Source organism: Bactrocera dorsalis, chromosome 1 (genome assembly GCF_023373825.1).
Source record: "Bactrocera dorsalis isolate Fly_Bdor chromosome 1, ASM2337382v1, whole genome shotgun sequence".
Taxonomy (NCBI): Eukaryota; Metazoa; Arthropoda; class Insecta; order Diptera; family Tephritidae; genus Bactrocera; species Bactrocera dorsalis.
The window spans coordinates 78,658,475-78,675,265 of record NC_064303.1 but is presented as its reverse complement, the minus strand read 5'-3'; the positions used below and the strand labels follow the sequence as shown (position 1 = coordinate 78,675,265).

At 36.0% G+C, this 16,791-nt stretch overlaps 1 protein-coding gene across 6 annotated transcripts in view; it reads right to left on the bottom strand.

The window, feature by feature from the left end:
* Positions 1-16,791, bottom strand: part of LOC105223466 (nitric oxide synthase) — a 296,079-nt gene that overhangs the window by 155,432 nt on the left and 123,856 nt on the right. For all 6 annotated transcript variants that reach the window (XM_049449814.1, XM_049449811.1, XM_049449819.1 and 3 more), the window contains exon 9: positions 16,194-16,375. In XM_049449814.1, coding sequence (XP_049305771.1) covers positions 16,194-16,375 — 182 coding nt within the window. The remainder of the gene's footprint in view (positions 1-16,193; positions 16,376-16,791) is intronic.

Sequence of the window (16,791 nt, the reverse complement as noted above, 5' to 3'; positions counted from 1 at the left end):
AAGACCTCCACTCCGTTGGAAGGACCAAGTGGAGAAGGACCTGGCCTCGCTTGGAATATCCAATTGGCGCCACGTTGCGAAAAGAAGAAACGATTGGCGTGCGCTTGTTAACTCGGCTATAATCGCATAAGCGGTGTCTACGCCAATTAAGAAGAAGAAGAATGCTGGGCTCAAAATGGGTGACGGTGTTGCGAGTGTATGCTCAGTAGGCCGATTATGTTGACAACAAGAATTTTCGTAAAATGATGATTAAATGCCAAACAGTACGTGACATCTTGACACGACTCTTTCATCATCTGTCAAAAACAATACTACTAAAAAAGTACCTATGTATTTGTGGAGCACCCTTCATATATGGATGAATATTAGCTAATAAAGCTTTATAGTTCTCTTATAAAATTTACTGTATTAATAAAAAAATAAAATAGTTGTAAGATGTTGTAAATATTATTGAATACTTATATACGAGTAAACCGTTTATCCAAAGAAGTTTTAACGAAATTCTTTATTGGCGTAGACACAGCTTACAACGGTTTACAACAGCTCTCCAGTCGTTCTTCCTTTACGCTGTTTTGGCGCCAATTGGAGGTTCCACTTGTAGTCAAGTCCTTCTCTACCTGGTCTTTTCAACGTAGTGGAGGCCTTCCTCTTCCTCTGCTTCCTCTGGCTGACACTCTCAGAACTGGAGTGTTTTCTTTAATTTGGGACCTCGATTAGTATCGAACGGGTCGGAGAGGTCCTTCCCAATCCTGACGGAGCTTTTGACATTGCTGAGAAGGCATCGCGGCGGGGGCAGCTCTAATAGGTGTGCTCCAAGTGCTTATAGAAGACATCTTTGGTCACATCGTCCTTATTTTCCGTGGGGGCGTGTTTGAAAATCTGCGATATGTTGGAGAACCTCGCTACCGGGTTCAAGGCGAGGACTCGGCGACGCAGTCTCTCTCCCTACCACGAATTTCACACCGAATTTGCGCTCCTTCGATGTTTCCGTGTAGGTGTTACAAATATTATGGCAAACTTAATAACCCTGGTTGTAAATGGATTACAATTAAATCTGGCATCTTATTGACTTATTTTAAACGTCATAGACCCACTTCGTTTTTATGATCTTACAACACGTTGCTGCAGAGTATAATAGTCTTGTTCACCATAGTCGATTGTATCAGGATGACGAGACGCGTTAACATCCAGACGAATGTCTGTCTATCCGTCCGTGCAAGCTGTAACTTGAGTGATGAAATACGTAAGAAGGTAAAAACAAATGGGCGTAAATGGACCACTGCCATTAAGATAGCGAACTCAAATTTGGAAAACAAATCACATTAAGAACTGGCCCCTGTGGTTTGGAAATATTTGAAAAATTATATTTAATTTTTAATTAGTTTTTAATTAATAAACACTTACTTGAAACATGACAATTATTATATTAAATATAGTAGTAATCGTGGTGGGAAAATTTCAAATTGACCTCCTAATATCAGATCCCTCTCAATTGACAGTGATATATTTTATTGCTATGTAAAATACTATAGTCAGTTCGTGTATTAAATAGAAAAATTTCACAAAATAAAACCATGTGGGCCACGTTTTGAGAATCTTTCGAGAACTGACTTCAATGTCATGATGCGTGTGCAGCAACGCCAGGGCGATCAACCTATGTGGCGAAGTGTGGAAAAAGATCGTTCAGATCTCACATTCGCCACTGGAAATGTGCAAAATATGCGAAGAAAACAATGAATTATGGGGTATAGATCTTCATCGCAGTTCTTGAACGTTTCCAATGCAATTACTTTCGCACGACGTTGTCATAAGACAACAAACCTAGAAAAGCGCGTCTTCAAATCTTCGTCGATTGTATCCAACAAATGAACGTATACTGAAAGAGAGTTTTGTTTGTCAGCCACAGATTCTTGGTTTTTCTCCGTCAACTTTCAGTTCTGCCCCCAATTTTTTCGTGTCTTAATAAATGGATCGAAAATAGGCCTCAGCTTTTTGCCTTTGATTTCGGAACGTTACAGGCAGCGTTTCTATCATATTTGATGTCTTCGCCACATCGATCGAATATTTTTGAAGAGTCACGCTGAGTGACTGACTTAGAGATAGAATATCACATAGGCAAAAAATCCCTATATAAATTGAAATTTAGACACGGACACGAGTATCGTTGCTTTTCCAGCTGTTTTTTTTGTTTATTTTTCCAGTTACTAATTTTTCAATAATGGAAAACTTGGAGGATAAACGGTGGAGAATGTATCAATCGAACATATCACAGATGGAGCTGAATGCAGCATATATTTCAAATTGTCTATCAAACCGCGCCGCTTCAAATTTTGCACTTTCAGTTACGGAACTGATTGGATATATTAAGAATTTAATCTACATACGTTGTTACAATATGTTCAGTGCTATCTCAGCATTATTTATTATATTCAAAAATGGAGACAGTCTTTAATTTTGTTTCTGATATAAAATGGCAAATTTTCAGATTATATTTCAGTTACTTTATATATTTTAAGAGTGGTAAAATTACTAATAAGCCATTTAGCCGTTGAGGGGGGAGGGAGTAATATGTTTCCTATTTCCCCCACTGAGTCCGTCACTGATATATATAGCCCTATATCTATCTCACTTAGTTTTAGGTGATATAAACAACCGTTAGGTGAACAAAACTATTAAACTGTAGTAACATGCAGTAAGAGTATAAATACGCGAGAACTTTACACAAAACTAAAAGTAAACTGCGATAAAATTGTCGCGCACAATTGAATAGAAAACAAGTAAGGAAGGAATAAATTCGGGTGTAACCGAACATTTCATAATCTTACAACTTACCACGATAAAAGCCAGGGAAATACCTAAGGTGCATAAGGCTTATAAATTATTCGGGTTCCGTGGCATGTTTTCACCCGATTCTATCCATTTTAGTCACAAAGATGAACTGTTGTTAGAAAAACACGCTCCCTCAATTTTATTAAATTTATTAATTTAATTATTATGAAAATCTTTCTTTTAGGTATAGGATTCAGCCCATTTTTGACAAGCAGGCATACTGTTATTAGAAAACCGAATTTTTATAATATAGATATCTCATAGATTGGCCGATTTTTTTGACTTTTAATTCAGTTCGCAATTGGAACAATTGACAATTTTAATCCACATAGTCGGTATCTGTGGCTATCTTAATGTAGTGCTTAGTTGTAACACTTGATAGAGTTTCGTTTAACGGAGCGTGGCAGTGGTCCAATTACGCTCATCTTACGCCCCTTTTGTCGAGGTACACGTGTGCCAAGTTCCTTTAAGATATGTTAATTTTACTCAACTTATTGTTTACACAGGCGGACGGCGGAGACGGAGCGGAACCGCCCCCTAAGAGCATCAAGAGGTCTTTTCTCAATTACGTCGACGACATCGAACAAAACGGCGAGCGGGCTTCGGACGCAACTAACTTACGACAGATACTGGCTCCCATTCACAGTGAAGCTGTCAACACCTTCACCGACTCCCCTTTAGTGAATGGCCTTCTTGGAGTCAAACCACCACCCATTGCAGATGAAGGGCTCAAGTTGCCGCGAAAAACGATAGTGATACTTGCGCAGCTTCGTCCTGGATATTGTAACAGGTTAAACTCCTATTTGTCTAGAATAGACTCCAACATTTCTAACATATATACATATGTTCTGCGTACAATCAGTCTCCGCACGACACTGGCCACCTCGTTGCATGCCCCGCCAACTCCACTTACATGGCACCCTTTTCTCTTTGGTACAACTTCGTCGAAACAGCACGTTTCCTGGGCTTCACGTTAGATGACGTCGATGATAACTTAGATAATCCTTACCATTCTAACGGAGCTAGATAACCGTTAAAACAACCACAACATTGGAATTTAAGTGTGCTCTGCCCACAAAATGGGAGACCACACAATCTGCGTCAACTACCGTTGGATAAGCCTCTTCAACGTAGCATGTAGGGTTCTATCGAGAGTATTGTGTGAAAGATTAAAGCTCACCGTCAACAACAAGATTTGGTAAGGACAGTACTGTTAAAGATTTTGGTGACTATTTCTTCTTTATTTCGCAGAATTAGTTGACTTCCTAATCTTTTATTTATGTGTATTTATACATATAAATTGTGTCACCTATCTCCTTATTGTTATTGGGCGTTTTGCTTTTGTTATGATGGTTTAAGGGGCTATACCAGTGTGACGCATGAAAAATTAGGCGATTTTCGTGAATTTGTTTAAGAGAAAGTACGCGATTGAATATTTCGGACTTCTTTGAACATAATAAGGTATATTTTCAACTATATTTAATTTTTTTTTTAATGTTGAAAATTAACGGAGTTATGGGCTATCTTCGGAGGTGCCAAAAAAAAGTGCCGCAACTGCTGGCATGATTCCGGCCGAATGAGTAGTTAAAAGTTTATTAAACTAAAAAATATTTCCTATACAATGGCCTACGATCTATGAAAAATATCAAAAATTAACAAATGTTTTCTTCTTGTTTTTCTTGGAGTCGCTTAACTTTTCTTGGTTATTAACTTTTATTTATTTGGGATCGATTATTGTTCTGTGGCCAAGGAAGAGCTCGAGAGGTTTTTTATCGGTTATAGAATGGATTGAGTTGTTGTTTTCTGATTTAAGACAACTTTTTATTTCGGTGGGAGTAGAGTTTAATCTCTGAATTTGACCGTTTGAACAGGTTTGATGCGGTGGAGTTTTTTAGATCCCAGATAGACTGAAATTAAATAATTTTCGATTGTCGAATATCATCAGTTTTGGTATTCCTAATGAAATTTTGATGTTTATAAGACGTTGTTTCAAATCCCGAACATCTCGTGATTTAATTAGTTTCATAAGAGCGAATTTCTTAACTTTGTCTATTGCAGTAAAACGAGCTAAGAACAAGAAAAAACGTTAACTTCGGCTGCACCCAAGCTAATATACTAATTATGTGTCCTGTTTGTATGAAAGCTATGTGCAATAGAAATCCGATCTGAACAATTTTGTCGGAGATTATGATATTACCTTAAACAGCATTCCATGTCAAATTTCGTGAAGATACCACGTCAAATGCGAAAGTTTTCCATACAAGCCCTTGATTCCGATCGTTCAGTTTGTATGGCAGCTATATGTTATAATGGTCCGATATCGGCAGTTCCGATAAATGAACAGCTTCTTGAAGAGAAAATGACGTTGACAAAATTTCAAAACGATATCTTAAAAACTGCGGGACTAGTTCGTAGACATACAGACAGATGGACATGGCTAAATCGGCTCAGCTCAACATACTGATCATTTATATACAATACTATATATACTTTATAGGGTCTCCGACGCTTCCTTCTGGGTGTTACAAACTTCGTGACAAACTTAATATGCTCTGTTCAGGGTATAATGAGCTGTTTGATAGCGTTGTGGATGATGATACGAACAATATGCACAACAGAGAGCTGCAACGATCACAATTTTTTCAATCATACCCGATCATTGACTCAGCTTTGTTGTGATGGAAAACTTTGCTTCAACAAAAATGAATGATCGTAAGCGAGCGTGATCAAAGCGAACAATCAATTTCAATCACTGTTGCTTGTTTCGTAATGATTTTTCTCGATCGAACGCCTTGTGTGATCGATCACAATCATACCGTTTGGTCATACCGGGTGGTTACTGCCAGCAGCGCAGTCGCTGAGCGTTCTTTTTCTTTAGCTGGAAATATTACACCCGCGGCCAAGCGTAACTTACCACTTGATTTTTTTCCCTATTTTCAATTTTTTCGTTCTTTGGGTAACTTTTTTATGGATTTAATAGAATACGGGGAATACATAGATATATATATATATATAACGCTGTCAGTTCGACTGGTTGTCTTCCTTCTCAGACCTGTTCTTTTCTTTGTCTCCAAGTGGTCCTCCTGATTCTTTTTTTTAATAAATTGAGCACCGAGGGATGACTACAGCCGATTCTTCTAGAAATTTCTCTACATGAAACTCCTTCTTCTGCAAAAGTGAAACTAACCACTTTTTCATCGCGAGCAAGTCGTTTGTATTTGGAGCTCATTTTGTATGCCTTCCGACATAACGATTGATATATGTTTGACACAACTTATTTTTTTTTAATATTTTATATTTGTGTAAGTCAAAGATCACTTCGTTAAAACTTAACGGAAAAATTCCATTACCGCAACAAGTACCGCTACAATGAGTGATAGAACACGTGTTCGCTAAAAATTTTCTTAATGGTAAGTTACGCTTGGCCGCAGGTGTATAACTGAAAAAAGAAATAGGCTCGGACCATGTTCAGTTGATAATTTATTGTTTTTAAATTCATTTTTTAAAAGTTTTAGCGGATAAGAAACCAAGTTTATTACCTTCTTTTAATTATAAATTTTTGTTGATCTCAATGAAGAAGTGATAAAAATTTGAAATTCGTGTTCCCTAATATTTTAAGCATTACCTTTGTTTATTAATTTTAAGCATTAATTGAATTTTAGTTAAAAATGAAGAAATACATATATGCAGTAATGTTTTGGTTAATTTTATGCATCGCAACTTGTTTCCGTTAAAACACACAAATATGTACATACAAATTATGCACATACATACATACATATTCGCAGGGCAATTCTCGATCTGATTGGTTCAATCACAATCAATTCAAACGCATAGTTGATTGATGCCTGAGTTTTCGTGCATCGTTGGACTTGATCGTCCTTTTCTGTACAATCATTTCCAATCATCATACCGGAACCAACCAATCAGTTTCAATCAGTAAACAGAGCAATCAAATCAACTGATCGAACTCCTTCGTTTTGAGCACGAAACTCGATCGAACAATTTTGTAGCGAACAGCTGTGCTGAGTTTGACCGTTTTGAGCGTCGCTGATCAAACCGGATCGATCATACTCAATGTAGGTCTCTGATGTACAAGGTACTCAAACGAAAGACTTTATCAATGTGGCTTCAGGTCTGGAAAATCAACAACTGTTCTGAAACGACTGGCGCGCTGTTGTTAACTCGGCTATAACCGCACAAGCTAATGAACTTAATGCACAAAATATGCATATCTGTTGACCCGTGGTATTTTGGCTGAAATGATTCGTGCTGCTATTAATTACAACAATCAGATTAATTGTAGTATGTGCGGATACATTGCAATGATGGTCAATTCGTTCGCATTGTTATCCGAATAACTTTCAAGGGCTGTTTTGTGCTAATGGCAAAATGATATTGTCAGCATTACAAACTCTACCTGAGCCATTGTATTCAATAATTAGGACATCGTTTGGTGTTCCAAAAATTATTATACTTTAGTAACCTGTTGCTGTTGGCAGTGAAAAAGGTGTTGCCAAATTATATTGAAGCTACGATCTTAATAGCTAAGTCAAAAGGAGAAGTTTTTCCATACCGCGTAACCCTATGATTCCAACTGTTATGCCATTTCAATTCAAATATTACAATTAAGTTCTAAAATAGCTAGCAATTAATAAAATATTTTTTTGTTTAAATAAATGAATAAAATTTTAAAATACATTTTTTTTTATTATTTCGCTTTATACGAGGTGTGTTCAAAATTTTTTGTGGCGTTATGTTGGCACTCATGTCTCTCACTTATGCCGACAAGCTCGGCCATTTTGAATGTTCATTTAATTATTGACAGCTGCTTTGCTTGCACCTGTTTTGGATCGTCTTCGATTTTTACCTATCAAAAAAATTGCACCACGATAACGCCCCTGCTCACACATCGTTGCTAGTGCGCGACTTTTTGGCCAAAAACAACACACTAATGATGCCGCAGCCACCGTATTCCCCAGATCTGCCCCCCTGTGACTTTTTCTTGTTCCCTGAACTGAAGAGGCCCAACCGTTGGCACAAGTGTATAATATCTCATGGGGATTACTTTGAAGGGGACAAAATAGATATTAATGAATAAATAAATAACACTAGTTTACAGTACATTTGTTGCCGAAGAAATTTTAGCTGTTGCTGACTACATATAATATACATACTATTTCCAAAAATATAATTTAAATATTTTTATCAGCTCTAGTTTCAGAGTTTCAGCTATGTAGGTATTACACAGAAAAAAACATGTATTTATTAAGAAAAATTGTATTAAGAAAAATAATTAATCATTAAGTTCTAAAAAACTTCGTTTTAAAGCTCTTCTCCGATGTGTAGACTTTGGAAAATGACATATTAGAGATCAACAATAGTCAGACATCTTATTTGTATCCCAGAAACCCTGATAGCGCTCTTCCATGACACGTAAGTCTTGATGCATACGCTCTCCCTGCTCTTCGCTCATATCTCCAAAATTTACCAGAAACCTCTCTAGGTACTACGGAGGAAGTGGAGTTTTATACTCATATTGCATCCCATATTTTTTAATTGTAGAAGAAGTTCAATATAATTATCAGATTTTTTATTTCCGAGAAAATTCTGCATAAGAGATACGAATGCTGTCCAAGCCTTTAGTTCTGACTCAGTCATAAAATTTATAAATTGAGTGTCTTTCGTAAGTTGTCTAATTTGAGGGCCATAGTGAGCTGAGAAAATTTTTGGCAAATGTAAGAAAAGCAGTTCCCATCTTTATCTAGTGATTTTACAAACATGATGCCCAGTTTTTATGTAATGGTGGAAGGATAATTTTGATACGAGCTACTAATGAATTGTAGACTATATTGTGCTTTCCAGGCTCCATTTTTTCTCTCAAGGGCCCAATGCTCTTGTTTCATATAAAACAGGGAAACTTAGTATAACCACTTTGTTGACCGAGAAGAATGTTGACCATTTTTAAATCGACACAAATTTGCCACATTTGACTAACGAAATGTTACAATATTCCTCCTTTAACTTTGTACTGTGGGCAATAGGTACCCCAGCGTATTTATTTCCATCATGTAATAGAATACATTTAAGGCTACGTTTTGAGCTGTCAATGAATAAACGCCAGTCGTTTGGTTATTATCGCTTCAAGCCCATTTTTATCAACAAGTTTTTGATATCTGGAGAAAAGGCAATGCCGTTTTCTTCGGGAAAATAACGCCGTAATTCTGCATCTCCTTCACGATAAAAACTTATTTTAGTATCCGACGATAGCAAGTTCTTTTCTTTTAGTCTTGATGCTAACAATTTTGAAGCTTGTTTAGAAAGATTTAAATCTCTTACAAGATCATTCAACTCATTTTGCGAAAAGCGTTTTGGCTCATTAGACATACCTTTAAAATCAGCATCATTTTGTGATGAGCTTGGTCCTTCAATGTCTTGCTCTAATGGTTCAGATATATTTTTAGGCGCAGAAGAGTGAGGTGAACGCTGCACTGGACGTTGAACACAACTAGTACTTGGTTACTACCATTTAGCTCGATTTTTAGTGTTTAAACCGTTTATGTTCACACTACAAAAATAACAGTCTGCGAGATGATTTCGTGGTTCTCGCCAAATAATTTCAAATTTAAAAGCACTTCTTTTACCATTTTTCATAATCTTAAACATTCCACACAAGATTTACAAACACAATTGGGAGCCCAAGAATTCTTATTTTTATTCAAGAGCACTCCAAAATACTCAAAATAGGTATTTTTCACCAACTCTGATATAACTTTTCTACAATTTTTAAACACATATTCTTCGCATATGTAGCACAAATGACGTTATTTAAACAACGTCTTCTTGAACTACTCATGACGCAAAAACTTGAGAAACTAATCTTAACATAGTAAAATATGCCTGTTTTCGATTAATATATATGCTTAAATGATAAAAATCAAAGTAACTCGAGCTGCTCAAAAATTTTCGAGGGTAGATTTGACGAAAACAAGTAATAAGTGAACAATATCAATCGCAGAATTTGCGGCAACAGACAAAAAGTTCAATACTGTAAACTAGTGTAATTTTTGAAAAAACACAAAATTCGCGATACTTTTTGAACACACCTCGTACGTAGCGAAGCTCGTACCGAGCCGCTAGGAAGTAAAGAGTTTTTCAATAAGGATGATAAAAATGGAATGATAGGGACAGCAACCGGCGCCATATTTTTTCCCGCTCTTTTGACATTTTTTTGGTAAGGTTTACCATTTCATCATGGAAAGATATACGATCCAACAACCAGTCGAAATTATTAAAATTTACTAACGAAATTTGGAGTCAGTGGACTGAACTTTAAGAATGCTACATGCAATTTATGGTGAACATAATCGTCCTGTCAGATCAACAATTGCGCGTGTAGTGAAAAAAGTTGAATCCACAGGCGCAGGTGTTCCCGTGCCAGTCAGACAAAGAAGTGCCCGTAGTGTCGAGAATATTGCTGGCGCTAGCATTTCCATTGAGAAATACCCAAATTAGTTTCTCCCACCTCGTTTTCAAGCGTTAGGCATCTCTGTGACATCGTTGTGGTGAATTTTGCCATTTGATGCAAGAACTAAAGCCGCTTGACCATCAGAATCGTCGTACGTTCCTGAATTGGGCTAAAAACCCAAAAAACTTGAAAATGATCTGGATTTTCATCGAAAAATCATCTTCAGCGATGAGACACATTTCTGTTTGAACAGCTTAGTCGATATACAAAATATGCGTTATGGTTAGGCATTAATCCTCGCGTACATCATGAGTTACCATTGCATCCCGAAAAAAATTACGGTTTGATGCTATTTATGGCCCGTCGGCGTCATTGAGCCGTACTTCTTCCATGATGATCAAGGCCGACACGTTACTGTGAATGGGAATCGCTACCGCTTAAAGATAACGGAATATTTTTGGCTAGAATTGGATGATATGGACTTGGACAGTATGTTGTTCCAACAGCATGTCGCCACAAGCCACACAGCGAATCTAATAATCGATTTATTGAAAACTAAGTTTGGTGAACGTGCTATCTCACGAAATGACTGCTTCGGTCGTTCGATTTGACGCCTTTAGACTCTTTTCTGTGAGGCTACGTCAAGTCTATGATCTATGCCAACAAGCCAGCGACGATTGCTGATGCAGCAGTATCGACCGATTTATGCTTGAAAAGCATCGAAAATTGGGGTTGCTCTGGAAAATGCGAAAATTTGCATAATTATTCCTTTAGTCCTGCAAATGGTCCTAACGGAGGCCTCTGCATTTTGCAAAATCAATCGATTTCACGATATTATTAGATATGGGGCGTAAGGCGCGCCCCTTCTGCTCTTCTTCTGCACTGTTATACGAGTATACTATAAGAAGAAGCAAATGTATTATTCGTATTATTTACATCATACTGATTTATGTATGTACTATTGCTTAAGTGATTTACAAAGTCAGCAAAAAATGTAGATTGCCAATTTAACTATTCCATTATATAATATTGATATTATCATTAATGATATCCTTGACAACAAGGAGCGAGCGTATTACTACAGTGTATAATAGTTTTGTTTACCTAACAGTTCTTTCTATCACCAAAAAATAGTGGAGTTAGATACAGGGTTATATACATACATATGTATATAAATAAGGTATATAAAAATTGAGAAATCGGTATGAAACTCGGTACAAAAGTCCTATGGCAGAAAAGAAAGGACGAATTCGTAAATGGGTGTAATCCACTGCCTAAATCTATAAAATGTCATAACTAACCGCAAATGAAAATAAAGAACTGTAACTGGCTCAGGAAAAATAGACGTGGTTCCGCCTTCTAATTGATTCAAAATACTTAACCACATAGACTACCATAACCAACTTCGCTCAGGACAAATATAGCCGAGGTAAACGTTAGAAGATGAGCGTGGTACCATCCACTTTTAGGAGAAATTGCATATCTCTGGACCCGACTGACCGGTTGACTAAATTTTGTATTTGCCATTCCTCTTACATTCCTATGTTACAATACGAAAATGGGCGAAATCGGACTACAACCACGCCTACTTCCCATATAAGGCAATTTTAAATTACTTCTGATTTTTTCACTTTCAAGAATACACATCAAGAAACGATGAATATAAGGGATAAAACTTTGCACTAATAGTACCTTTAGAGTATGCCACCTTGTGAGCAAACATTGTCCAAATCCGAAAATATCGATCAATCTGTAGAATATACTTGTACAATTGAAATTCAGATAGAATCCCTTCTTGATAAGAGTAACTCTGTGTATCACAAATGACTTGAATCGGGTCAATACTTCCCTGAGCCTCATATACCTAATACCATATAACGATTTTTGATTTTCAATGAAAATGCGAGAGTGTGTTATACGGTTATATACTGTATATTTGTGCCGAAATAGATACAATTTTGCAAAAACTTGATCTAGCCCCATATAGCTAATATCAGAACATCTGGCTGATTTTACTCCATAAGAGAGTTGTTAGCTCACATCCTCATGCACCCGAACTTAGCCCCTCCATACTTGTATAATATAATTTTAATTTTCTAATATTAATAACTAATTTCTAAAGATATATTCTCCTACTTGACATACGTGTTTTACTGCATCACACATGCTTCGTAGGACTATTGTTACAATAACTCCACCAGCGTGGTGCACCATATGATGCTGTTCTAAGTCCAATGGAAACCCCAAATTTTAGTTGGTCTCGTATGGATAGTAGAAACCTATACAAACTTTTGTCCAACTCGTTTTAATTGGCATCCCTAGGTTCTCTATTATACCTAGTAGGATTAAACGTTATTTTTCATAGTAATAGTATCTATTCAAAAAATTACCGTTAGCGTTGCTCAAAACAAAAACAAATAAATGAATATGTGAATTTCAATAAAAACGCATCGAAAACACATGATGTTTTCAATGTCGGTCCGAACAAGCTTTAAACACATTTTTCTCGAAACTACTTTTTTTCGATGCAGTTTTTATCTCAAGTTCTAATCAGCCGATTTAGTTCAAATATGGCATAAATGTTTTTTAATATATCTTTCTCTATCACATGAAGTAAATAAATATTAAAGTGAAAATTTGTAATGTTTTTCAAAATTTCGACAAAGTTAAAAAATAATGAAAATTTTACTTTATTTTTGAATTGCCGCCATTTCATGATTTCCTTTTTTCAGTTTAGCAGCTTCATGAGATAGCGACATTCGTACTTATCAAGAATCCATCATTGTTTTATTTTCCAGAACATCACAAGGGTAGAAATCAAGGCGGCGAGGACTCGGCTTTTCCCCCCCCTCTTCTTCAAGGACCCATTATTCAATGAAAATTTATCTTGTGTACACTTCAAATGTAAGTAAACAAATGTTAAAGGGTGGAGAGAAAAAATTGCTTATGATTTTTTATTAATTGCCTCTAAATTGAAATACTCTCTTCCATCTCCAGTACATGCAGCACAAAATCAGAAAAGAACGCTCTCTCAATGTCATTAAAATAACTTACATACTAGTCGATACAAGTAATATGTGCTATAGAGTAAACTCGATGTTTGAAAATCTTTATGTACAGGTACCTAATGTAAAGGGTGGGCCATCTAACGTTTTAAATTTGAATTATCTATATTTCGACATTGGAAACGTCAAATACCATTCGGAAAGTGACAGATATTCAGTAAAAAGTCTAAAATTTACGAAATGGGTCGCTATTCACTATTCAACAGTCCGCAGATTGGGCAGAAGATCGTTTGACCGAAGATGGTCAATTTTACCGAAGAATCATCTTTTCGGACGAGGCCCATTTCCACCTCGATGGTTACGTTAACAAGCAGATTTGTCGCATTTGAGGCTATACACACTTGTATATGCTGAAGGAAATATCGCACTTAGATCCAGATATTCATTATTTGGTGACTTAAACAGGTTTGGTCTGAGTTTGACAGGGTTTAGAAGGGAGAGGGTGTATTCATAAAATTTAATTTTGCATACTGAAAAGTGAAAAATCTACTACTTGAAATTTAAAATTATTTTATGTATATGGAAAGCTGGCGTGATTCTAGTCCTATTTCGGATGACACAGCACTGTCAGAGTAATGTTATGTATCGAATTTGGTTGAAATTGGGTGGGTAGGCCCGGAAATTTGTTTATTTACCTACCTAAACTAATGCATAGTTAAGTCGAACTGATTTCGAAGTTTCCTCCAAAGAAGAATGATAAAAATCTCATGACTAAGACTTATACATGTTTTCAAAGGACTAATTTGGTGCAAACAGAGGTTGTTATCGATAGTTTTCATTGAGGTACCCGAGAAATAAAAATCGCCATGAAAATCAGGGTCGAAAACGTATGCTATGTCTTTGCTAAACATCTTTCTTAAATTCGTCCTCTTTAATTTTCTAGTTACAAATAACTTTTAAGGTATCAGCAGTATTTTACCAACGATCCAATCAAACTTTATACTATCACTTTTTGATGATAGTGGAACAGATCTCTCTTTGTTTCTCTCCACAATTATCTAACTTTTTCGAAAATTTATCGAAAAAATTGTGATTATAATCTAACTTTTCAGTCATATTTGCTCTTGGAATATTAAAGTTTGTCAGCCTATTTTGAATAATTCTTTCATAATTTCATGCTTTCGACTATCAAGCTTTTTCAAGCTGCACATTCCGGAACAGTCACAACTTTTATATAATCTGCATCATGAATTTCAGAATACATATCCATTTCATATCATTGAAATGTCGTCAAATGTATTGGCCAACATAAAACGACTTTAAGTCAATTGGAAAGTGAACTCGCGTGCAAGAATCAAATCTGGAAAATTCCTTTAATATTATATTAAAATATGTTGCAAAAATAATTATACTTAGCTCATTGCTATATTTTAGTTCGCGGCAGCTAAAAATATATTAAAAATGTTTTCAAATAAATGATATACTTGTATATGTGATATATACGTATTAACTCGACCGAATACGCTAAATTTAATGTATTGAGCTAATGTGGAAAACCTCAAACAAAGGATCGGAATCCATTTTATTAGGGATATGAGACTATATTATACCAATTCAACACTAAACCACATAATTTTGAAGAAAACTTGTTTAGTTTCATAAAATTATTACATTTCAATTTACTTGGATTTAATTAGGTGGAAAAACGGAAATCTTTTTGGGGTATTGAGACAGAGAAAGGGTCGGGCTGATTGCATTAATTTGGACATACATCTTCTTCTTCTTAATTGGCGTAGACACCGCTTACGCGATTATAGCCGAGTTAACAACCGCGCGCCAGTCGTTTCTTCTTTTCGCTACGAGGCGCCAATTGGATATTCCAAGCGAAGCCAGGTCCTTCTCCACTTGGTCCTTCCAACGGAGTGGAGGTCTTCCTCTTCCTCTGCTTCCCCCGGCGGGTACTGCGTCGAATACTTTCAGAGCTGGAGTGTTTTCATCCATCCGGACAACATGACCTAGCCAGCGTAGCCGCTGTCTTGTAATTCGCTGAACTATGTCAATGTCGTCGTATATCTCGTACATCTCATCGTTCCATCGAATGCGATATTCGCCGTGGCCAACGCGCAAAGGACCATAAATCTTTCGCAGAATTTTTCTCTCGAAAACTTTCAACGTCGACTCATCCGCTGTTGACATCGTCCAAGCCTCTGCACCATATAGCAGGACGGGAATTATGGGAGACTTATAGAGTTTGGTTTTTGTCTGTCGAGAGAGGACTTTGCTTCTCAATTGCCTACTCAGTCCGAAGTAGCACCTGTTGGACATTGATCAGGTATACTTGAAAACGTATTTTCAAAGAATTTTTATACAACTCACACACTGACCGACATATTTAGCATAATGTATGTAAGAAAAAAAAGAAAATCATTATATGTAGTACATGGGAGTTTGGACGGATCATCGATTATTTTGTCTTTTTCTGTTAATACCACATATTATTAATATGTTACATATATTATTAATTGTACTAACGTCATGCAATGTTTAAAATCGGGTGGACGGTACTGCCGCCTACAAAACGCCATTTATCGAAAGCCTATAAATGATCATATCCAAGCCGCAAATTAAGAAATAAAACTATAAAATAATACAACGAATCGCATTAATCCCATTTAAAATTTGTGAACGAAAAAAGGTTAGCTAAAAGGAGTCCGACTATTATAACCGATTCAATCAGTGAGGAGTGAAACGTAATAACTCCAATTTATTATTTTTTAACTGAATTTGTATCCTGATTTTCATTTTACAAACAATTAATTGACCTAATTGTATAATATGTATACTTGTATATATATGTACGATTACATACACACATACACAAATAAACTTACCGCAATTTTGATTCATTCTCAAAATGTTTCATGAAACTTTCACTAGCCGTGTGGTGATCGACTATTGTGATATTGTGACTTTGATAGGAATGCAGCACGGCTATATTTGCCTCAACAACAGCTTTGTCTTTCCACAATGAGGTTGGTGTGCGGGTATCCAAATTCATTTTCAACGCAATGGTCTGGAATATAAAATGTACAAACAATGTATAAACGGGGGAAGATTGTGATTGTGATTTGATTAGTTTCGATTCGTAGCATTTTTATTACATTTGCATGTTAAATGAGAACAAAGTATAAGATACTTGAAATATTCGATATAAAAAAAATTAGAAGGGACAAAGGGGGTTTATGGTTTTCAAGGTAAAAAATACTTTATTTTGTGAATTTATTTTCTGGATTGAGTAATTTTATTCGGACCTTTTGTACATTATAGAGCACACTTTTGACAATGTAAGGTAATTTTTTCACCATAACTCGGCTGGAAATTATCCAAAACTAAAAAATCAAGAAAAATTAAAATTAGTTCAGCTATAATCAAGTCTTCCCCCTAACGTTCTCTGATAATTTTTTTTTTTTGCATTCAAAAATTTTTAGC